The sequence below is a fragment of the Periplaneta americana genome, chromosome 7 (genome assembly GCF_040183065.1).
Source record: "Periplaneta americana isolate PAMFEO1 chromosome 7, P.americana_PAMFEO1_priV1, whole genome shotgun sequence".
Lineage (NCBI taxonomy): Eukaryota > Metazoa > Arthropoda > Insecta > Blattodea > Blattidae > Periplaneta > Periplaneta americana.
The window spans coordinates 59,986,944-60,013,449 of NC_091123.1; the positions used below are offsets into that span (position 1 = coordinate 59,986,944).

General features: G+C 36.6%; 1 protein-coding gene across 2 annotated transcripts in view; it reads left to right on the forward strand.

Annotated features, from left to right (window-relative positions):
• LOC138703147 (dehydrogenase/reductase SDR family member 11-like) overlaps window positions 1–26,506 on the forward strand; it is a 143,469-nt gene that overhangs the window by 64,819 nt on the left and 52,144 nt on the right. For both annotated transcript variants that reach the window (XM_069830792.1, XM_069830791.1), the window contains exons 4-6: window positions 1–22; window positions 6,267–6,396; window positions 12,890–13,039. The exon at window positions 1–22 is cut by the window's left edge and continues 108 nt beyond it. In XM_069830792.1, the coding sequence (XP_069686893.1) occupies window positions 1–22; window positions 6,267–6,396; window positions 12,890–13,039 (302 nt within the window). The remainder of the gene's footprint in view (window positions 23–6,266; window positions 6,397–12,889; window positions 13,040–26,506) is intronic.

The window sequence follows — 26,506 nt, forward strand, 5'->3', positions numbered from 1 at the left end:
GACACATCTTTAATTTAAGCAGGTTTGTGTTCTACTGTTACCCGAAAACTTTGGCGACTGATTTATACCAGTAAATGACACATATATTCTCATTACACATCCTGGACAGCAATTAAAATATTAAGTAGAAGATTTCTCAAATTATTCAAAGTCACACACATTCTTACATATTTCCTTATTTTGCAAAATGATATTTTTACTGCTCTAAATTTTACCCCATAAATTCCCAACACACAATTGCCACGTAAAGTAGGATCAACCTTAGCAGTTGACATCATTCGAAACCTTTAATTAGCCGTAAAAGGGTAGAGGAAAAGGTGGAAATCTGGGCTACCATTTTGTTTCCCTCATAATAATGGAAAATGGTGTGGCATATTGCTTGGAAATCTTTATTGACATACAGAGTAATTATTCATATACAATTTTTCAGTCTTTAAGATCAATAGTTGCAATAGATATTTGCATATAATTACTTTTTGGAAGAAATACGAACTGCTCAGGGGTCTAAATATGAGGTAACGGTACCAAAAAAATTTTGAAAATAACATTGGAAACAACAAATAAACATAAGTAGGAAAACCATGTCACATCAATATCAATATTCCGTAACAAATAATGCAAATCACGATAGTGAAAATACAGGATGTGTTAACGTGCTGGTAATATGGGCTACCTTACCCATATTTGACACATAGCGGCAGCCAATATTAGCAGCATCGACTCATGAAGGTTTCTTAGATTATGTATGGCAATTGTCTAAATAAACATTACTCTTATGCCATGTGATAGAGCTATTCTTAATCAATGCAAAACATCAAGCGTGATTTCTAAACACGAAATATAGTATATTTCTTGAATAATTTCGAGGGAAAAATTGTTCAGGGGCCGGGCATCGAACCCGGGATCGTTGGTTAAACGTACCAACAGAAAACCATAATTTAAGTCACACAGAGTTAGTGTGCACTCAATGTTGGTTGCTTGACGGTTGTCAGCCCACTTTGAAGTTTGTGGATGTAGAGGGAAACATTGGATCGGTGTCTGGTAGAGTTCCCGGGTAGCTCAGTTGGTAGAGTGTTGGTATGTTTAAGTACGTTTAACCAAAGGTCCCGGATTGGATGCCCGGCCCCGGAACAATTTTTCCCTCGAAATTATCCAAATCAACTTTACAGGGAGTTATACCTGAATACTTGATTGGCAGTAGGCCTATATTTATTTCAATAAAATTGAAACTATTACCTGCAAAAACTTTGAAATTGATGAAAAACACAAAGAACACACCATATCCACACCACAGAGGCAACTGGTTTGTCTCTTTGTGCACGGAGACTGATGGACACAAGGTATACTTTTAGAGCTTTCTCGCTAGGTAACAATAACATATATATAGTAAAAAACGAGGAAGTTCCTATTACCACTCCTAGTCCATATTTCCACCTTCTCCTCTACGAATTGAATAATTATTTTCTCCAGGAGGGAACATTAAAATGTTAATTGCCGATAAAAAAAAACAGTGTCCATAATAATGTGCAGTGCAGGCTGACTCGTAATGTTGTCGCCCTGAGCTATTAAAGCAGAAATGAGAATTTATGTAGGCCCTACTTTTTACAATTTCTTTACTTACGACGCTTTATCAACATCTATGGTTATCTAGCGTCTGATTGAAATGGAAGTGATAATGCCAACGAAATGAGTCCAGGGTCCAGCGGCGAAAGTTACCCAGCATTTGCTCTTAATGGGTTGAGGGAAAACTCCGGAAATGATTCAACCAGGTAACTTTTCTCAACCAGAATTTGAACCTGGGCTTAAAATTTCACAGTCTGACATGCGAACTATACGTCTTTCCATAATGCCGGCAGAGGAGAGAAATATAATTATTGTTATTCAACCAATGACAGAGGTCTCATTTCACTCTTGTCTTGAAGTTGGGCGATCTGAAATGTGCTGCTCGCGACAGGATCATCTAGGCTGTCTGCGCATGCGCGGACTTGATTAATAAAAACCTAAACTAACCAAATCTATCCTTCGTATATGCAAGATGTGTAACCAGAGCACGAAAGGAACTTCTTGATTTGATCTGGAATGTACACGCGAAAATAAATTCAGATAAGGATCACGCTGTGCCACAGCCAAACTGTGCCTGTTGCGAGCCCCTCCTAGTCTGAGGCGTTCTACCCCCACTCAATTTCAAGATAAACATGCAATGAGACTTCTGCCATTGGTTGAATAGCAATTATACTTCTTTCCTCCGCTGTCGGCAATGTTTACTTCTTCTGCCAGACACTATGGAACGAAGTATAGGCCTACTAGTCTACGCAGTAAACTATTTATGTACTGCATTAATTACACATAAAATACGGAAGGGATAAATAATATCTCTGGAATGTACTTTCAGGACAACAAATTTGATCACTTTCACTACGCTGCCATCTAGCGACTGTAAAGAAGTCACGTTATAACTCTGATGGAATTGCATGGAGTAGTAGTTTGCAGCTATACTTCCATCTAGCGGTCGTTACCAAAAAATTCATTTTCCACAGTGGAGATCCTAGTTGTTGTTCTCTTTTATATGCTGCCTTTATAACATGGGAATGGCTAATCTGGTATTTAGTACCCAAATCTAAACTTGATAAGCGCACAGTAGTCCTACTTTTTATACAATTGTTATACCTTTATGGAAACCATTCCCTTTTCTCTCACCAAATACATCGCAGACGACACCCTGGTGAAGGTTGACCAGTCAGAAGAGAGTACTGTGACAGACAAGTAACCAATCCTGAACTTGATAAGCGAACAGTAGTCCTGGTGTTTATGCATTTTTAATACTCTTATGCAGTCCGGTCCCTTTTCTCTCACCAAATACATCGCAGACGACACCCCGGTTAAGAATGACCAGTCAGAAAAGAGTACTGTGTCAGACAAGTAACCAATCCTGAACTTGATAAGCGAACAGTAGTCCTGGTGTTTATGCATTTTTAATACTCTTATGCAGTCCGGTCCCTTTTCTCTCACCAAATACATCGCAGACGACACCCCGGTTAAGGATGACCAATCAGAAAAGAGTACTGTGTCAGACAAGTAACCAATCCTGAACTTGATAAGCGAACAGTAGTCCTGGTGTTTATGCATTTTTAATACTCTTATGCAGTCCGGTCTCTTTTCTCTCACCAAATACATCGCAGACGACACCCCGGTTAAGGATGACCAGTCAGAAGAGAGTACTGTGTCAGACAAGTAACCAATCCTGAACTTGATAAACGAACAGTAGTCCTGGTGTTTATGCATTTTTAATACTCTTACTGTATGCAGTCCGGTCCCTTTTTTCTCAGTAAATACATCGCAGACGACACCCCGGTGAAGGATGTCCAGTCACAAGAGAGTACTGTGTCAGACAAGTAACCAATCCTGAACTTGATAAGCGAACAGTAGTCCTGGTGTTTATGCATTTTTAATACTCTTATGCAGTCCGGTCCCTTTTCTCTCACCAAATACATCGCAGACGACACCCCGGTTAAGGATGACCAGTCAGAAGAGAGTACTGTGTCAGACAAGTAACCAATCCTGAACTTGATAAGCGAACAGTAGTCCTGATGTTTATGCATTTTTAATACTCTTATGCAGTCCGGTCCCTTTTCTCTCACCAAATACATCGCAGACGACACCCCGGTTAAGGATGACCAGTCAGAAGAGAGTACTGTGTCAGACAAGCAACCAATCCTGAACTTGAAAAGCGAACAGTAGTCCTGGTGTTTGTGCATTTTTAATACTCTTATGCAGTCCGGTCCCTTTTCTCTCACCAAATACATCGCAGACGACACCCCGGTTAAGGATGACCAGTCAGAAGAGAGTACTGTGTCAGACAAGTAACCAATCCTGAACTTGATAAGCGAACAGTAATCATGGTGTTTATGCATTTTTAATACTCTTATGCAGTCCGGTCCCTTTTCTCTCACCAAATACATCGCAGACGACACCCCGGTTAAGGATGACCAGTCAGAAGAGAGTACTGTGTCAGACAAGTAACCAATCCTGAACTTGATAAGCGAACAGTAGTCCTGGTGTTTATGCATTTTTAATACTCTTACTGTATGCAGTCCGGTCCCTTTTTTCTCAGTAAATACATCGCAGACGACACCCCGGTGAAGGATGTCCAGTCAGAAGAGAGTACTGTGTCAGACAAGTAACCAATCCTGAACTTGATAAGCGAACAGTAGTCCTGTTGTTTATGCATTTTTAATACTCTTATGCAGTCCGGTCCCTTTTCTCTCACCAAATACATCGCAGACGACACCCCGGTTAAGGATGACCAGTCAGAAAAGAGTACTGTGTCAGACAAGTAACCAATCCTGAACTTGATAAGCGAACAGTAGTCCTGGTGTTTATGCATTTTTAATACTCTTATGCAGTCCGGTCCCTTTTCTCTCACCAAATACATCGCAGACGACACCCCGGTTAAGGATGACCAATCAGAAAAGAGTACTGTGTCAGACAAGTAACCAATCCTGAACTTGATAAGCGAACAGTAGTCCTGGTGTTTATGCATTTTTAATACTCTTATGCAGTCCGGTCTCTTTTCTCTCACCAAATACATCGCAGACGACACCCCGGTTAAGGATGACCAGTCAGAAAAGAGTACTGTGTCAGACAAGTAACCAATCCTGAACTTGATAAGCGAACAGTAGTCCTGGTGTTTATGCATTTTTAATACTCTTATGCAGTCCGGTCCCTTTTCTCTCACCAAATACATCGCAGACGACACCCCGGTTGAGGATGACCAGTCAGAAAAGAGTACTGTATCAGACAAGTAACCAATCCTGAACTTGATAAGCGAACAGTAGTCCTGGTGTTTATGCATTTTTAATACTCTTATGCAGTCCGGTCCCTTTTCTCTCACCAAATACATCGCAGACGACACCCCGGTGAAGGATGTCCAGTCAGAAGAGAGTACTGTGTCAGACAAGTAACCAATCCTGAACTTGATAAGCGAACAGTAGTCCTGGTATTTATGCATTTTTAATACTCTTATGCAGTCCGGTCCCTTTTCTCTCACCAAATACATCGCAGACGACACCCCGGTGAAGGATGTCCAGTCAGAAGAGAGTACTGTGTCAGACAAGTAACCAATCCTGAACTTGATAAGCGAACAGTAGTCCTGGTATTTATGCATTTTTAATACTCTTATGCAGTCCGGTCCCTTTTCTCTCACCAAACACATCGCAGACGACACCTCGGTTAAGGATGACCAGTCAGAAGAGAGTACTGTGTCAGACAAGTAACCAATCCTGAACTTGATAAGCGAACAGTAGTCCTGGTTTGTATGGAATTTTTTATACACTTGTGCACACCATTCCCTTTTCTGTCACCAAATACATCGCCGCTTGGACTATAGTGCTGTGCCAGACATAAATAGCCAATCCTGAACTTGGTAAGCGCCATCTTCTCACATCCTGATGCCCTTGTAGATGATTTCCATTGGCGGACAGTGACCCTTATTCTACGCAATTATTTTTTGTACTTTTATGCAGACCATTCCCTTCCTTACGTCACAAGAGATCAAGTAGTGGCATACGTTTCATGCTAATACTCGTACATAGAGATGGTAGATATTTAGCAACTTATAACTACAAATTTATCATTTATAGTACTACGCTACCGAGGGCGACTGGATGGATGGATGGATGGATGGATGGATGGATGGATGGATGGATGGATGGATGGATGGACCCATTAAAAGTCACTACCCATTAAAAAATAGATTGAAGGTGGAAATGATACTTTTGACAGCTAATTGATTGATTGATTGATTGATTATATAGCAATGCACTCTAGTGTTTGCATTAGCAAAAGTAACTAATTGTCAGATGAAAATGAAAGGTGGTAATTTGAAATCTATGGGGATATTGAAAATATAATTTAATTCAATAATGAATAGTGACTTTTGGGCCAGCCTGTATATTTAACAGAAGTCGCACGAAGACTGTGATATGTGAAGGGCGGCGTGGTCTATAAAAGGTTGGCAACCCCTGGGTTAGCGTAATAGTTCACTGTTTGTGCGTAACACTAGGGATTCATCTAGTGCTGTAATTGATGTTCATGATTATGATAATGATAATAATAATAATAATAATAATAATAATAATTCCATATTGTGTCAGTTATGCCTAGTGTGAACCTTGTGAGTTGTAACCCCACGCCTCTTCCGCGTAGCTTAATGTTACTGCTTATTAAGCCTCCAGCGATCTCCAGACTTGACTGTGTTTGTGTCGCAGCAACGTGACCCATGTGATGCCACAACATGCGCCGCTGCACTTCTACACCGCTACTAAACATGCAGTCAGCGCACTCACCGAGGGCCTGCGCCAGGAGCTCCGAGATGTCAACACCAAGATCAGGGTCACAGTGAGTGTTACACATCACATTCTATTAATGATGTCTAATCAGTCCTTCGTTGAGGTTCAGGGGGAAGCAATTTTAGCTAAGGATTTCTGAGAGGAACTGGATTTATGTCCCTTTAATATTCCATCCGTTAATTTCTTGCAAAGATTTAATAAACATGTTGAATCGACAAGTGTAATGTATAAATTAATTTATTCAGAAGATTCCTCATTAGCTGTTACAAAATAGTTGCGTCATTGTCATTTTATTGCAACATGGCCATTACACTTTTACTACTTCCTTCTACTTTTCACCAATAACACGGTACGAAAGGTTGTATTTCAATCAATCATGGCTGCTTAGCGCTACAATTTTATCACTTCCCTAGCATTTGTTTTTTTTTATCACTTCCCTAAGAATTTGTTTGTTTTTATCACTTCCCTAGCATTTGTTTCGTGTGCCAACATTTCAAACTGCAAATTCTTTACGGTATTATAAAACATGCTTTGCGATCGTCATATTTTTCCCATATAGGCTACATAGTCGACTGAAAATGGCGGCTCCGTTCAAACGTTTTGTTGACGCTAACATTAGTGAAATAGAATGTTAGTAGATCAATTAATATCTATTTTATTGTATTAGAGTATTTTTTTCTTCTAATCTTTATATACTTCCTTCTGTTTTTATACTTTCCTATCATTTGTTTCTTTGTTTGCCAACATTTCAAACTGCAAATTCTTTACGGTACTATAAAACATGATTTGTGTGCGCCATATGTTTCCCACATAGATAGTCGATTAAAAGTGGCAGCTCCGTTCAAACGTTTTGTTGAAGCTAACATTAGTGAAATAAAATGTTAGTAAGTGAATTAATATCAATTTTTTTGTACTATAATATTTTTTTTCTTATAATCTTTGAATACTTTCTTCTGTTTTTATCACCTACCTACCATTTGTTTCTTTATTTGCCAACATTTCAAACTGCAAATTCTTTACGATACTATAAAACATGTTTTGCGATCGTCATTTGTTTACCGCATATAGATAGTCAACTGAAAATAGCGGCTCCGTTCAAACGTTTTGGTGAAGCTAACGTTAGTGAAATAGAATTTTAGTAAAATCAATTAATATTTTATTGTATTAGAATATTTTATTTCTTCTAATCCTTATAATTTTCTTCTAATCGTGTAATAGTCAATTAAATCCCAGTCGAGTTTTGATTTTCTCTAGATAAATCAAAACCTTTAGTGAGATTACTGTTGATAAAACTTTAAAGCATTTATTGACTATTGAGCACTTTCGCTCCTTCGGGCATCATCAGGTCACATTAGGTATAAAAAGTGTGTGTGTATGTGCGTGCGTGCGCGCCTCCCCCACCTTACTTTGAACGTTAACATTGTATATATGACCGTGAAACCAGGTGGCCCGGGTTCGATTCCCGGTCGGGGTAAGTTACCTGGTTGAGGTTTTTTCCGGGATTTTCTCTCAACCCAATATGAGCAAATGCTGGGTAACTTTCGGTGCTGGACCCCGGATTCATTTCACCGGCATTATCACCTTCACCTCATTCAGACGCTAAATAACCTAAGCTGTTGATAAAGCGTCGTAAAATAACCTACTTAAAAAAACATTGTATAACGTTATGTGTCGGTAATCTTCATTACCTTATGAGACTAAAAATGACGAATAAATTTCATTATAACATGGTGTGGAATTAAAAACAAATACAAATATAATGTTTACAGGTTGTAATATATGTCATAGTATCGAATAATTACGTGGTGCATAAAATAGAATTCTATCTTTATGTACAATGTCTAAAAATTGTAAAGGCATAAACAAAAATATATTTAACAGATAAGCATATCTTTTATTTATGCCACGGAGCCGTTCCTAGCCGCATTACCATTTAGATAGGGGTAGAAAAATTTAGATTAACAGTATCAGCTTCCAATAGGAAACAAAGTCCACATTTTTTTATGAGAAAGGGAATACTGTGATAGCAAATAGTGAACGCTACATCGAAATGCTGACGAGATATATTTAACCAGAACTGCGTAGGCGTGGTCCGTGGAATTAATCGGCAGATGGTTGGTTTCAACAAGATGATGACAGGGCTCATACTGCTGATAACTCCATGAAAATTCTGCCCAGGGTACATTCCTTGGCCTCACCGTTCGCCTGACCGCACCAACTGCGGCTGTTTTCTGTGAAATTATCTGAAGTCAAAAGTGTACATAAACAGGTCCCAAACAATCTATGACCTGAAGACTGTCATTGCCCAGGAAATCGCCAACACTGATGTTGGAAAGAGCGGTAGGCTACGTAACTTCAGAGAGAGACTTGAAGAGTGCATGGAAAAAGACGGACTTCATTTGAGAGACGTAATTTTCAAGAAAGTCTAAATGTATGTACCAATAAATTTGTTCTGATTTACATATCCATTTACGTTATTTTCATATGAAAATCGTCTAACTTTTCTGCCGCTCCATGTATAAAATAATGATACAACTATTTTGTGTCAGTTAACGAGGGACCTTTCAAATAAATTAATTCTTTCAAAGTGCTTTTATGTGACTATTGAAACATGTAATGCGCTCTCGGATTAGAAGTTTATATTTCCCACTAAATAATTGCTGTTATTAAGCAGCTGGGGTTTGAAATGTAATTTAAACCATTAAGACTTGTTGTCAGCATTCTGCTCAGCTGATGTAGAGCTGAAATTCATAATCCCCAGCGTATCTGATGTACATTTAATTCTACATCTCAAGTTTGAGGCGTGAAAATTACAGAGCGTGCAGTTAGAAGAACGTTATGGGACTTTCTTCGTCTTGTGCTGAACGCCTTCTTTGTGCGAGGATTCCCTTCTTCTTTTCTGCTCTTTAATCAAAGACGATTAGCTCTCACCATATTGTTGAGATCGCGCAGAGTAAAGGAAAAATCTTCTACTCCTTTTCCAGTTGTATTTCAGAAAATATCAATTTAATTTCAGAAATTATCAATTGTATTTCAGATTTGTCAATTTAATTTCAGATATCATTTGTATGTAATCTTAAATTCATTGCTTATTTTCTGATATTAAATTGACTATGTATACATAGTACTGTACTGTACGGTAATGCATATAAATTCGATAAATAACTTTGGAATTTATTACTGCATTAAGAAGTACGGATTTGAGGGAGGTGGGATATGATGGTAGGGACTGGATTAATTTCGCTCAGGATAGGGACATATGGCGGGCTTATGTGAGGGCGGCAATGAACTTGCGAATTCCTTAAAAGCTATAAGTAAGTAAGTATTAAGAAGTACAGTACAGTACAGTACAGTACATTTTTAAAAATCCTTATATGAAACCCTTATATGAATATACTTTATAAGAATAAAAATAAAACAAACAATTGAAGATACGAAATCTGAAATACATTTGATACCGTCTGAAATATAACTGACAAATCTGAAATGCATTTGATATCATCCGAAATACAATTGACTAATTTGAAATATAATTGATACTAATCTGAAATTGAATTGACAAATCCGAAATAAAATTGATAATATCTGAAATTAAATTGACTAATCCGAAACATATTTCATAATTTCTGAAATTAAATTGATCTTTTTCTGAAACTGGAAAAGGTGTAGAAATAGGAAAATACTGTAAGATTATATAGTATGCATGATATTGTTGAGGTTTGTTCCTCATGCTAGTATCGATCTGTCACATTATTTTATAGACATATTTGCAATCTTACCAGTGTTCAAAAACTGTCTGTTGAAACAAATTTTCATTGCATTGAACAGTTGAACTGCACTCAGTCTTCACTTTTTAAATTTACTTTGATATTTGTGTCTGAGACTTTTTAAATCATTCACTTCACCAAAAAATTAATGTGACGATAATACATACCTATTTTATCATTATACGTTTTCACGCTTTCTTTTAATAAACTTTACTTATTCAGCTTCCTCCAAGTGGAGGCTGCCTAAAAGACAAAGCTTACCATAAAATTATAAAAAAAAAAACAGTGAAGGTAAACAGATATAATGGAAAAGAGAAAACAATGGAGAAGGAAAAAATAATACAATCTATACTTACTAATAATATATATCTATAGTCGAAATTTTTCTGGTAATTTTCGATTTTCCAAAAATAATTGGTCCTAACATATATAATTAACCACCCTGAAACCGAAAATCGCTTTTTTGAAATTTTTGTTTGTATGTCTGTCTGTCTGTCTGTATGTTTGTTACCTTTTCACGCGATAATGGCTGAACGGATTTCGATTAAAATTGGAATATAAATTAAGTTCGTTGTAACTTAGATTTTAGGCTATATGGCATTCAAAATACATTATTTAAAAGGGGGGTTATAAGGGGGCCTGAATTAAATAAATCGAAATATCTCGCTTATTATTGATTTTTGTGAAAAATGTTACATAACAAAAGTTTCTTTAAAAATAATTTGCGATAAGTTTTATTCCTTGAAACATTTTGATAGGACTGATATTTAATGAGATAAATGAGTTTTAAAATTAAAATAACTGCCATCTAAGGCCGTGTAATGAATTAAAAAACAAATGACTTCGTCTATAAGGGGCCTTGGACAGCAACAATCGAAAGCTATGAAAGATAGCCTACAGAGAATGTTTCTGTGTTTGTATGAAGTAATATCGGAAGCTGAATTAACCGATTTGTATAATTAATTATCATTTCACCATTGGAAAGTGTAGTTTCTCTAGATGGACATAATGCTATAATGTTATTACAGTAACTTCTGATATAATATAATATAATATAATATAATATAATATAATATAATATAATATAATATAATGTAATATAATATAATATGTAATATTATATAATATAAGTTATTTGAAGGGTTCAGAACTATAGTGGGCCAAGCGCCATTTACTGAATACGTAGAAAACAAGGGTTAAAATTAAGTTATTACCATAATTCAATGGAAACCTATAACAAGTAAAATAAAATATACACATTAAATCTAAATGATGTCAATCTTCATTAAACTATGGTTGCATGTAATAAAAATTAAGAAACAGGTTAAAGGAATTGTCATTGCACCAAATGAGTGTCTCTGGACCAAAATGATCGCATTTTAATTATTTGGATGCAATTTAAATTAAGTAACACATTAACGATTTATCCTTCTATCAAACACGAATGTTCCCTGGATCAAACGTCCTATTTTAATTATGTAATTACTTTATATTTATTTCTAACGGGTGCAGCGGAGCTCACGGATACGGCTAGTTATAAATAAATGAAAATGATTAAACAAATTAGAAACATCAATTCTTCCTAGTATCGGTATCTATCATGTTATCAGGTGATCGCAGTCTTCTATTCAGGGCAGTTGCAGGAACCAACTTAAGTGGGCAGATCGCCATAGGAAAGAGGTCAGTCTATCCAAGTGTAGAGATGATTCTTGGAACTTTAAAGCCTTGGTTTTTCTGAACCGACGCATGCGACGTCTCGCACAAATCCGGACTACACGAGAGATAGCGAGTGGTTTTTATGGCTGCGAGGTGCGCAGACTTCGCATCTCGCAGCCATAGAAACCACTCACTATCTCTCGTGTAGTCCGGATTTGTGCGAGGCGGGTCTCGGACCTCGCACGTCGCATGCGTCGGTTCAGAAAAACCAAGGCTTTATAGAACCCTTCAGTGCACAGAGAGATACTTCAGTAACAAGAGTTTGTCCTAGACCAAACTGCTTGCATAAATGCTCGAATATTTTTTGATAGCCCTTCTAGCCCCAGTACATTCATAATTACGGAGTTACGGTGATTTTAAAATGGCAGGAAAGAACTTTTGTTTCAGGATTTGACTAACAAAAATGCAAAAAATAGTTAAAACATAAACAATTCATTGCTTGTGTATCAGTCTCTTTCATTTAGAGTGGATTTAAATCAAATTTTCGAAAATTCCTCCCTGAATCTCTAGCCAACGCAACTGTCCGCACGGATGTGAACCGCATGTGTAGAATTTCGCAGCTTCACATGTTTGTTCCTTATTGAAGCTGTGACTCCAGAATGCGTTGAAGGAAACTCTTTGCGTGTTTGTACCTTAACCTGATACACGATGTCTCTCATCCACTCCCAGTTGCAGTAATCTAAGGGTGTTAAATCTGGGGAACTGGAAGGCCAGGTGATAACACCAGACATGCAAGTTATGCTTATTTTGATTCCATCCCGTGTAACGGTTGGGGAAAATCTTGGAAAAACCCAACCAGGTAATCAGCTCAAGCGAGAATCAAACCCACACCCGAGTGCAACTCCGGATCGGCAGGCAAGGGCCTTAACTGACCGAGCTACGCAGGTGGCTTTATTATTATTATTATTATTATTATTATTATTATTATTGTTATTATTATTATTATTATTATTATTATTATTATTATTATTATTATTACCACTATATAAATATATAAATATTTTCCTTAGTTTAAATAGGTCATTAAATGAAGATGTGTTTTGTATGTTTTGTCTCCAGAACATCAGCCCGGGACTGGTGAAATCCAACATCTTCAAGAATTGTATCGGCCCTGACACGCATGAAGCAGTGTACAAGAGACCGTCTCTGGATCCCAGTGACGTAGCGTCTGCAATAGAATACGCGCTCAGCACTCCACCTCATGTGCAGGTCAGTGCTAAATAATACCAAATAAAAAAACATTTCCGTGTAGTGCCATTGACTCATTTTATGTGATGAAAGTTACACCCTTCCCCAAATCGCTAAGTCCATTTTCTGCATAGACTGTTATTTCGAACTTTCATGGTGATAACCTCGTGAAGATGGCTTTGACTTTCGTAACCGTATAAAGAGATTTAATTCTCATTTCAGATGCTCCTATTTTCTTCTTATCAGTTCCTCTCGTCATCCGTGGGCAACAGTAATTAAAACTTATTATCAGCAATCCCATATCTAGATAGTGATCTTGTACAATGAGGGTGAGGTGGTTTTTGCCGTAGACAACGCAATACTTAATCGATTCTTTACATTTCATTACCATTTATCGTTACAGCTGCTACGATGTCATGCAGGAATGTGGATTTGCATGTAACATTATGTGGTCGTATCTTTCTTACTTTTGAATTTGTTTCCCAGAATATATATTAATACCTATTTAATTTATTGCATTATGTTCTTGAAAATCAGTTTCTTTTCTACAGTGCATTTATTTTACCTTTGCTCGCCACTATGCGCAATATATCACAGCCATAACAAAACTACAGAACACTTCTACATATGCAGAACACATCACAAATGCTAACCACACCTACAGACACATAAACACAAACACGGAAATTCTACATATTCAACCAAAAAGCCAGAAACTAAACACACTAGAACAATACGAAATATACAGGCACACAAAAACACATCCAATTGAAATTCTCAACACATAACTCAATTTCAGAATACACACACTCTTTGACTTCACATTACACTACACAAACATACCCCCTCTGGAAACACAAACAAAAGGCGCCAAGACCAGCACCAACCAGTCCTGAAGATGGCCCATAACAGGCTGAAACTAATTAACCAGGTACTGTAATATTTAACACGCGAAAGATATATAATACATATTCCGAAGTGATATAGTATTAAAAGTTGTATAATGAAGATGTATAAATATATCGCTTTTATAAATAAGAGTGTCTCAGATAGGAACTCATAGATAATTTCTTGTCTGTAATTAGGAAGTTAATGTAAAAAAATGGCATGTTTGTTTCATCCGTAACTTAGATTGTGTTGGTATTTTCGTGAGTGAATTCGTAACTTGATCTAGTACGAGCTGTGAGATTGTAATGTACAAAATTATTGCAGAACATGAAGAAAAGGAAGAAATACGTAGAAAATAAAGAAGAAAGAAGCTAAATGGGAAGGAAGGAATATAATATATAAAAAAGAGAGAAAGAAAAAGAGAAAAGAAAGACAAGAAGCAAGAGAAAAAAGAATCTAGAAAATAAATGCAGGAAAGAGAAAGAATAAGGAAACGCGGGAAAAATAAAATAAATAAGTAAAGGAAGATAACAAGAAAAGATAAAAAGAAAAATTATTATAAGTAATTAAGAAATGAAACATAGCAAGAAAAGAAATGCAAAATACAGAAATAGAGACTTAGGAGAGGAGAGGAGAGGAGAGGAGAGGAGAGGAGAGGAGAGGAGAGGAGAGGAGAGGAGAGGAGAGGAGAGGAGAGGAGAGGAGAGGAGAGGAGAGGAGAGGAGAGGATTATTAAGTAAATAAATTAATGAAAGACAGAAAAAGACACATTTTTTTCCAACGCCGCGCATATCGACTCGACGTATCATGCTATTCGCTCTTCTACCTACTTTTTGGCGATTATGGTGAAGAATCCTGTTCTGAGGTTGGGGCACCCATTAGGTCGGATTCTGTTCGCCCCTTACGGAAGCAGGCAGGATGGATGCAGATTAAGGTGATAATGATGGTGAAATGAGCCTGGGGTCCGGCCCCGAATATTACCAAGCATTTGCTCTCAATGGGTTCCTATAAATAAGAATTTTATACCTGAAATAATGAAGAAGAAAAAAGAATTTTAAGAAAAAATGAAGTAAAATGGAAGCCGAAACTGGAAATACTAGGGCATTCGATAAGTACGTAGTAACGGCGACAATGCTGTAAATCAGTGCTCCTAGCGGTGACAATTTAAATCTTGTGCTACGTAATAGAGCAGCGATTGCTTCTTAAATTTGCAATATTGAAAATCTCGAAGTAGCCATATTTTGTAAATAAAAAGGCTGTTTGTGGTTTGTAGTAAACAATACAGCTCTAAAGGTACGGACAAAAGTGTTTCATAAAAATCCAAGCTGCAAGAGAAAAAACATGCAATTCAGTGCATTTCGGCATTACAAGAAGCCTTGAGAGAAAAGTCCTACCAAACTGAACTATTGCAAGTTGGGTTGGAAGCGATGCATTCGCTTTATCCGAAGAGCATTAGACTGATCAGTGAGAGAGAGATACATAAATGTTGCTGCAGATGGAGTTCGCCGTCTTCCAAGAATTTGGCAACGTATTGTTGACATGGCAGGAGACTATATTTGAAGTATGTAATGTCAAAAGTAACCTAGTAAATAAATTTAGTGTGAAACAGTAACTATGCATTCTTTCTTCTTCGCCTGACATAATTAGGAACATTATATCCAGACGTTTGAGATGGGCAGTGCATGTAGTACATATGGGCGAATCCAGACATGCATATAGTGTGTTAGTTGGGAGGCCGGAGGGGAAAAGACTTTTGGGGATGCCGAGACGTTGATGGGAGGATAATATTAAAATGGATCTGAGGGAGGTGGGATATGATGATAGAGACTGGATTAATCTTGCACAGGATAGGGCCCGATGACGGACTTATGTGAGGGCGGCAATGAACCTGCGGGTTCCTTAAAAGACATTTGTAAGTGAAACAGTAACTATGTTGCCATTACTTTTCGAATGTCCTAATATTATGAGATCCGCATAATAATGCAAACATATGTCTCGTTAATTGAAATGGGCATCGTTTTCTTTCAATGTCTTCAAAATATATTTTTCTTCAAAAGCAAAATTCATCCACTACACATCATAAAATGCGCATTTTCCTTCTTCACTGTAATATTTTGCCATCATGTAAGTATGCAAGATGTATTGCATAGTCTTCTCTGCAGTCTACATATTAAAACATGTTATTTTGAATAGTGAGCGATAACAATTAAAACCAACTCTTACATGAAGTTGCTTGTTGTTTAAGAAGTACAGAAATCACTTCATGTCCGTAGCGTGGAAATTAATCTTGTTCATTGACTTGCGGTGTCAATTGAAATAAGGGCTGATATTACAAAAATAAAGCCTTCATTTATCTATCCGATCTCCAGGAATGTCAAGTCACATTCTAAAGAAACGAATTTCCGGCGCCACAGGTTTGAGAATGGAGTGCCGGTCAATAGATCAGTTTGGTGGCCTTGGTTTCTGGCAGTAAATCAAACACGCGAGGATGCGTTGCTGAGGAGTGCGTTATGCAATGACTTCTTAATGTGCTACGAGTATACACTCCTATTACGTGCAGGAATCGATAGTGTCAGCTGAACTGCGGACGGCAGACCTCAATAAGCAGCGCTAACGATACTTTGTCGTAAACCTGTTTATTTATCATTCCAAACTTTGTGTACGAGTTTCGTGTGATATTGTGTGATTTAGTTTTAGTTTTCTGCCAAGGACAGGTCTTTCACTGCAAATCAAACTTTCTCCAATCTTTCCTATTTTCCACATTTCTCGTTGTCTACCAGTAAGCATATGATTTATATATCTTAATGTCGTTTGATATCTTCTTCTGCCCCGAACTCTTCTCCCATTCACCATTCCTTCCAATACGTTCTTCAGTAGTCAGTTTCTTCTCAGTCAGTGTCCAAACCAACTTTCTTCACCCATTCTTTCTAACACAGCTTCATTTCTTATTCTGTCTGTCCATTCTTCTCCATGTTCACATTTCAAATCGTTCTATTCACTTCTCTTCACTTCGTCGTAATGTCCATGTTTCTGCCCCATACAATGCCACATTCCACACAAAGCACTTCACTAGTCTCTTCCTTAATTATTTTTCTAGAGGTCCGCAGAAGATGCTTCTTTTTCTATTAAAAGCTTCCTTGGCCATTGCTATCCTCCTTTTGACTTCCTGGCAGCAGCTCATGTTACTGCTTATAGTACACCCCAAGTATTTGAAGCTGTCCACTTGCTCTATTGCCTCATTTAGAATTCACAAGTGTATCTTCTGACAATGGTCATAGGACGAAAAATAAAGAAGGTAATCTTGCGAATTATAAATGAGGCAGTAGAGTAAGTGGACAGCTTCAAAATATACTTGCGGTGTACTATAACCAGTAATATGAGATGCTGCAGGAAGTCAAAAGGAGGATAGCAATGGCCAAGGAATCTTTCAATAGAAAAAGGAGATTCTTCTGCGGACCTCTGGAGAAAGAACTAAGGAAGAGACTAGTGAAGTGCTTGTGTGGAGTGTAGTATTGTATGGGGCAGAAACATGAACATTACGACGAAGTGAAGAGAAGCATTTGAAATGTGGATATGGGGAAGAATGGAGTGTGTAAATTGGATAGCGGAATAAGAAATGAAGCCGTGTTGGAAAGAGTGGGTGAAGAAGGAATGATGCTGAAACTGATCAGAAAGAGGAAAAGGAATTGGCTCGATCACTGGCTGACAAGAAACTGTCTACTGAAGTTTGCACTGGAAAGAATGGTGAACGGGAGAAGAGTTCGTGGTAGAAGAAGATATCATATGATAATTGACATTAAGATATATGGATCGTATGAGGAGACAAAGAGGAAGGCAGAAAACAGAAAAGATTGGAGATTTGGTTTGCAGTGAAAGACTTGCCCTTGGGCAGAACAGTGCATGAATGAATGAATGACTCCTATATGATTATATTTGAATCTTTTATAATTATATTTTAACATTTTAACATAACAGATAAATTCTGTAGGACCAAAAATTAATCTTTACACATATTATATTTTAAGCTCGTTTTCTTCCAAAGCAATGCCAATCCTTGTCTAAAAGTTTCTGTTATTGTGCATGTCACTTGAAAACTCGCTCAGTCCGTGGACTGTAGATAAAAATTAGCACAGTCCTTTCATAAAATGGACTTAATGTGTTTTGGGATCATACTCTTCAATTGGCATAGATAGAGATCGATCCATTAGAGGATCATTGAAAACTGTTTTATACTCTTACTTACCTCCACTATATCAATCGATGTTCATAATAATGCTGTGTTTTTCGGGAATAAGAAAGGGTGTGAGTGAAATTATTAATTAGCTATAATCTTACTGTTTGGTATTTGCCAAGTAGGCAATATGAAATTCTAATTTTAGTACCAATAAACAACAATTTTCTCATTAATATATACATTTTTTGAAGAGCCGAATGAATATTTTATATGAGTTTGTAAAACCTGAAAATTTTTATATAGGACTGTCGTTGTAAAACCATTAATCGATCACTTTCCTCATAAATATTTCTGACTTTTCAAGGAACTGAATATTTTATATGAAATTTTCATTAAAAACTACTAATCAACCATGAATGAGAAGATTAATACATATTTTATGGATTGAATCACAATACAGAATTGAATGCACTACGAGAGTAGCATAATGTGTAGAAAAAACTGTAACACAGTTTGAAGACGCGGTCAGCAAGGATGAAGATTCACTCTTGTGTTAAAATGACACAGTTGTGTCGCCAAGTTACTTTCTCTTTCACAGCCACCCATTCCTCCTCGTTAAGCCGTCAGGGTGTCACTGAGCCCTCACTAGTTAGTACTGTCACAGTTTCCACTCGGTGCTTTCATGGGCATTCAGAGTTTCTCGCAGTTAATTTTCTAATTTCTATGTGATTAGTGGACTTGATTTTAAGACACTAAAAATATACGTTCAGATGCCGCAGTTAATTTTCTAATTTCTATGTGATTACTGGACTTATGATTTTAAGACACTAAAAATATACGTTCAGGTTCTACAGTTAATTTTCTAATTTCTATGTAATTACTGGACTTATGATTTTAAGACACTAAAAATATACGTTCAGGTTCTACAGTTAATTTTCTAATTTCTATGTGATTACTGGACTTATGATTTTAAGACACTAAAATTATACGTTCAGGTTCTACAGTTAATTTTCTAATTTCTATGTGATTACTGGACTTATGATTTTAAGACACTAAAAATATACGTTCAGGTTCTATAGTTAATTTTCTAATTTCTATGTGATTACTGGACTTATGATTTTAAGACACTAAAAATATACGTTCAGGTTCTACAGTTAATTTTCTAATTTCTATGTGATTACTGGACTTATGATTTTAAGACACTGAAAATATGCGTTCAGATGCCGCAGTTAATTTTCTAATTTCTATGTGATTACTGGACTTATGATTTTAAGACACTAAAAATATATGTTCAGGTTCTACAGTTAATTTTCTAATTTCTATGTGATTACTGGACTTACGATTTTAAGACACTAAAAATATACGTTCAGGTTCTACAGTTAATTTTCAAATTTCTATGTGATTACTGGACTTACGATTTTAAGACACTAAAAATATACGTTCAGGTTCTACACTTAATTTTCAAATTTTTATGTGATTATTGGACTTACGATTTTAAGACACTAAAAATATACGTTCAGGTGCCGCAGTTAATTTTCAAATTTCTATGTGATTATTGGACTTAAGATTTTAAGACACTAAAAATATACGTTCAGATGCCGCAGTTAATTTTCTAATTTCTATGTGATTACTGGACTTATGATTTTAAGACACTAAAAATATACGTTCAGGTTCTACAGTTAATTTTCTAATTTCTATGTGATTACTGGACTTATGATTTTAAGACACTAAAAATATACGTTCAGGTTCTACAGTTAATTTTCTAATTTCTATGTGATTACTAGACTTATGATTTTAAGACACTAAAAATATACGTTCAGATGCCGCAGTTAATTTTCTAATTTATATGTGATTACTGGACTTACGATTTTAAGACACTAAAAATACACGTTCAGGTTCTACACTTAATTTTCTCATTTCTATGTGATTACTGGACTTATGATTTTAAGACACTAAAAATATACGTTCAGGTTCTACAGTTAATTTTCTAATTTCTATGTGATTACTGGACTTATGATTTTAAGACACTAAAGATATACGTTCAGGTGCCGCAGTTAATTTTCAAATTTCTATGTGATTATTGTACTTACGATTTTAAGACACTAAAAATATACGTTCAGATGCTGCAATTAATTTTCCAATTTCTATGTGATTACTAGATTTAAGATTTTGAGGCACTAAACATATATGTTTATGTGCCGCAGTTAATTTTCCAGTTTCTATGTGATTACTGAACTTATCCTTACAGTACGTTCTTACGATTCGATAGCTCATTGCTTTTTGCTCTTTCTGAAATTCTTCATCCACCAAACACATACAATGTTAATTTTATAATATATCAGTAATTCTCTATACTCTGTAAATATTAAAATTAGAATATGGTCCAAAAAAAAAGTAGGATATATCGAAATTTGACTACTTTGCCTTTGCAGCATAATGAGGAAAACTTATTGGCAGCGTTTTTAATCATTGTTATTTCGTTTTTCGATAAAAAAAAATGCTGTAAAACACATGGTTCTCAGTATTATAGAAAAAAAATTATCAAAGAGTATTATTTTCGTCCATGCATACTTGATCGAGGTGGTAGAGCTAGTGTAAAAGCAGTATGCGAACTTTATCAAGAGGAATTTCATAAAGTTCCACTGTCAAAGTGTATTCTCTTGGGGAGTAAATTCAGGCGAACTGATTCAGTTTTGTGTCGACGCAAAGGATGAAGTGGAAAGAGAAGAACAGTTACAGACTATGCATGTATGGATATGTTTGTAAAAATGTTTGTCTCCTAAGAAAGGCCAGCTGATTTTCAGAGACGCAGAATATACTCCTTTCCTGCAAACTCTTCTGATCTTTGTTTTTTTAACTTCGTTATTTAACGACGCTGTATCAAATATAAAGTTATTTAGCGTCGATGGTATTAGTGATAACGAGATATTTGGCGAGATGAGGCCGAGGATTCGCCATAGATTACCTGACATTTTCCTTACGGTTGGGGAAAACCTCGGAAAAACCCAACCAGGTAATCAGCCCAAACGGGACTCGAACCTGCGCATATCTGTGGAGTATCCTCAAAGAACGAGTATACAGAGATGCGATACAAACAAACATCATTCAGCTCAAACAAAACAATAGACGTGTCCTTCAATTTATAATGAAAGAAACAATAAAAAGCATGTTCAGTAATTTCCTTTAGCATGAAATATATGTAAGAAATAACAGACAATATTTGCAACACGTGTACGTTACCAGTTGATATGTTATCCCTCAATTAAATTTAATTTTCTTTAGTTTCAGTTTGTTTTATTCATGACCTACTGTACTTTAATTCAGTTTCTTTGTGGATTGAGGAAGACTGCTTACCAACGGACAAATCTGATTTTCTTTTTATTCCTTAGCTTAAACTGTTACTAAATGCCGTGCCCTATTAGACTGTAGTAGACGCAGAATTCAAAGGCGGATGGGTAACAGCCAATAGGGTTCTCGTGTGATGTCAAATGATAACTTGTGAGTCACGCTTAAGAGTGAAAACGAGGCCTACAAGTGGGAATAATGATTTATAATCTCACTTTTTATTATAATACTGCAACTGAAGAAGAGAGAGAGAGTAAAATAATCTTACTCCGAATAAATAATTATACATAAGCTAGTGTCCGAAAAGTCACTGTGTATTAAACTCACCATGCAAAACTAGTTTCTACAAAATGTATTGGAAATGGCGTCCGCAACGTCCAGACATGCATGACAGTTAACAGACAAAACACTGCTATGTGGCATATCAAATTCCATTTCATTGAAATCCAGTTCAAAGTCTCCGGTGGGCGGGCGAAAGGGTTTAAATCATTACTTTTGTGATATAAGATTTCTTTCATTAAACCCGTTTCCTAAAAGAGAACCTAAAACCAGTGACGTCAACAATAAAGAAAATCATGAAATAACCGAAACATGTCATTTTTCGGATTTACAGCAGTTGTTTAAATCTTTGAAAATTCCTCTTGTAAATTTTGCATACAGTTACTTAAGCTCTTTTGCCCGTCCACCAGAGACGTTTCTGAATTATTGCATTATTACAATAATTACTAGACCTACATTCAGTGCACAGTGACTTTTGTAACACTGTGTATGTGAAAATACTATGTTCTATGTGGTACATTTTTGCACCTAAAGAAGAAGGTTCAAATATCTTGGAGCAACAGTAACAAATATAAATGATACTCGGGAGGAAATTAAACACAGAATAAATATGGGAAATGCCTGTTATTATTCGGTTCAGAAGCTTTTATCATCCAGTCTGCTGTCAAAAAATCTGAAAGTTAGAATTTATAAAACAGTTATATTACCGGTTGTTCTTTATGGTTGTGAAACTTGGACTCTCACTTTGAGAGAGGAACATAGGTTAAGGGTGTTTGAGAATAAGGTGCTTAGAAAAATATTTGGGGCTAAAAGGGATGAAGTTACAGGAGAATAGAGAAAGTTACACAACACAGAACTGCACGCATTGTATTCTTCACCTGACATAATTAGGAACATTAAATCCAGACGTTTGAGATGGGCAGGGCATGTAGCACGTATGGGCGAATCCAGAAAAGCATATAGAGTGTTAGTTGGGAGACCGGAGGGAAAAAGACCTTTGGGGAGGCCGAGACGTAGATGGGAAGATAATATTAAAATGGATTTGAGGGAGGTGGGATATGATGATAGAGAATGGATTAATCTTGCTCAGGATAGGGACCAATGGCGAGCTTATGTGAGGGCGGCAATGAACCTCCGGGTTCCTTAAAAGCCAGTAAGTAAGTAAGTTAAATATACGAGGTCACTCAATAAGTCGCAAATTGAAAGGACAGGGAACTCTCAAATTGCAGATTAGATTTCACGGCGCTTCTTCCGACGGCCTTCACGTGCTTTGTCATCGAATAACAGATGACGGCGTCTTGCTATTCTAACGGCAAACACCAGCCAACTCCTCCTCGCCCCGTTCCGTGATCAATTGATCAAAGTCAGTCCCCCCCCCCGCGTATGTGGTACCTAAGAGGTTACGTCCAATTTCGGCTTCCCCTTCAAAATTTTCTAGAGCTCCCTCAGGGGAGCAGCGTAACCCGGAGTGAGACTAGTGGCCAACAGGCTTGGAGCTCACATATTTAGTTTTGTACAGCCCCCGACCCCTTGCAAGGACGCGTTTTGCGTACCTTTTAAATTTTCCTCCCAATTCTCCTTCGATTTTTCGAGATTTTTTCGAGAAGTAAAGAAGATAGAACCAGCTTTCCATACGTCGTGTATATTTCAATAGTAGGAGAGCTCGACATAAACATTCGACCCTGCATAAATTACCACCCTTCCTTTCAAACAAACTTACAATTATTCTAGACCTACTGTTGAGCAATTAATATATTATCTCGATTTTTATTCCTTGAAGTGTTTAAAAAATTTCAGTTGCGACTATGAAACATACATATGTGAAACCCTTCCTCAGTAAATGTTAAATCGAAGTCTGTGACCGGAGTATCGTGACTTTGAAATTGCTGTTCCTCTAATTGCGTGTTGTTTTTGGCGTGTACTGTTACTATCGTAAAATCGTTGCATCTGGTATTCCACTCTCTGTGGAACAGAAACCACTAATGGACAAGCATTTGAGCTTCCTTAACCATATGAAGTACCGCTGATTCTTAACGCTGTATATCTTTGCAGCTAAAAATAATGTACCGTGGTATATGAAGCGCAACACGAAGGGAATTATTACGGTGTTCTGATGCAAGAGTGACCAATTTAATAAATGGAATTACACATAAAAGCCGTGTGCAACTTGTAGTCTTACTCTTGTAGCACAGTCTAGTATATAGGCCTACAGTCACGAAGCTCAATACGTAGTAAATATGCATCCATAGATAGTTGCTAACCACTAGGATCGCTACTATCGCCTCATTACAGACAATGCGAAATAGTATCTGCACAATCTATTGTTCCTGGTACCCTATAAACTCAAGCTTCGTGACTGTATAGTATGATTTTACCTTTGAGCATTGCCACTGCAACGGAAACTGTCAGAGATTATTGTTTGCAATTAATTGAGCTAGAATAAATATTGAAATCGAATAAATGAATCATTGTTCACCCGGTGGCAGTTACAGGTAACAAAAAAAGAAAAATAAATAAATGTGAGGATAGAAATAGGCTCCAAAACTAATCACTTATAAATAGATATACAGAGTGAATCGTAAGTAATGTTATTAATTTCAGGAAGTTATTCTTTGAGATATTTCGAACAAAAAAAGTTTAATATAATTTTGCTCGTTTTTGCTTCCTTTTCGAGATAAAAATTATTTTATATGAAACACTTCATAGCGTGTTTTGGAAAAGTCAGTCATTGAATTCTCAATATGTTCAGTCAATTTAAGAGAGCACTTATTATAATAATAAATGATTGAAATAATTTTAGTTTTGTCCTTCAAATTTCCAGAAATTTGATTCCAACAAATGAGCCGTTCAGAGCAGAAGTGGTGTAAGCCAAAATTGGGTAATGAGGGTTAAAGTAAACATTCTGTAAAATACAGCGCAAAGTAGCAATTAATATTAAATTTATTTAAACTATTAGTAGTCAGTGGATAGCAAGAAGGCCATATTAATTGCTACTTTGCGCTGTATTTTACAGAATTTTTACTTTAAACCTCATTACCCAATTTTGACTTACACTACTTTTGTTCTAAACGGCTGAAATGTAACATTGAACAATTAATTTGGAGAACAAAAAGTTACATTTGTTCGTATCAAATTTCTGCACATTTGAAGGAGAAAACTAAAATTCCTTCAACCATTTATTACCATAATACACTGCTCTCTCAAACTGGCTGAACATATTGGGAATTTAATGAATGACTTTCCCATAACACTCTATGAAGTGTTTCATATAAAACAAGGAAAAGGAAGCCAAACCGAGCAAAATATTGTATTATTATTTTTTTTGTTTAAAGTACTATCTCAAAGAATACATACATACAGAAGTATTCTGTACATGGGCAGGTCTTTCACTGGAAACCCAGCATTCTCCAATCTTTCCTATTTTCTGCTTTCCTCTTAGTCTCCGAATATGATCCACGTGTCTTAATGTCGTCTATCATCCGATATCTTCTTCTGCCCCGAACTCTTCTCCCGCTCACCATTCCTTCCAGTACATCCTTCAGTAGGCAGTTTCTTCTCAGCCAGTGACCTAACCAATTCATTTTTCTCTTTCTGATCAGTTTCAGCATCATTCTTTCTTCACACACTATTTCCAACACAGCTTCATTTCTTATTTTGTCTGTCCAATTCACACGCTCCATTCCTCTCCATATCCACATTTGAAATGCTTCTATTCGTTTCTCTTCATTTCGTCGTAATGTCCATGTTTCTGCCCAATATAATTCCACGCTCCACACAAAGCACTTCACTAGTCTCTTCCTTAGTTATTTTTCCAGAAATCCGCAGAAGAGTCTCCTTTTTCTATTAAAAGCTTCCTTTGCCATTGCTATCTTCTTTTTGTCTTCCTGGCTGCAGCTCATGTTACTGCTTATAGTACATACCAAGTATTCAAAGAATAACCCCCTGAAATTAGTATTACTTACGGTTCACTTTGTATAAATAGTTATGTGTATAAATCTAAATACTTAGCAATTCTGAATATTTAAGAGCAATGGAATTTAAGCCAATACGACGCAATGGAAGAACAGGAAGAAAACCTTGCTTAAATGTCTTGACAAGTACTGTCTAACAAGGGAAGGTTTGGGCTCGAACAGGAATTTCGTATCCAAAATTTGTATACCGGCCTATCTTTACATCTCTGTAAAGCTCCCAAAAGCATTCGTTTGTGTAATGAATGTTTTGTCTGTTAGAGCACTGTACAAGTTGAGGGGTGGGGAGAGCACTGCACAAGTTAAGGGAATGGGACACCTTACCCGTAAGCCTAGTAATCTAGTCTAGAAGCTAGTGCGACTGGTAAAATGTCTAAAGCCCATTTAAGAACATTTTTCTCCAACGTTCTGTCCGAAAATATTGCAGCTAATCAAAAATGTACACTGTTGTGTGAGTCATTGAATGCGCACAAGGAGACGAATGAATCATTCCAAGGCTAGGACACGGAATGTATGATCATTCCACCTAAAAAAAAACTAAATATATCCAGCCTCTGGTTATCTATTTCCTTAGACAATACAAAATACATGCTCGGAGGATAAGAGATTGCATAAGGACTCTTGCTTAGAATCCAGAACTTAACTTGGGAAATCGAGTGTTTACAATGAAAATGCACTCTGTTATTCATAACCAGTTGTCAGCTCCAGTATACCGCCCTATGCTTCAATATTCCTGGCAGTCAGCTGGTTACGTGAATCCTGAACAAGTCTCGGACTTCAAAAATGTAATTCAGGTGGCATTTTATTTTGTAACAATGGAGTGTGATTCTGAAG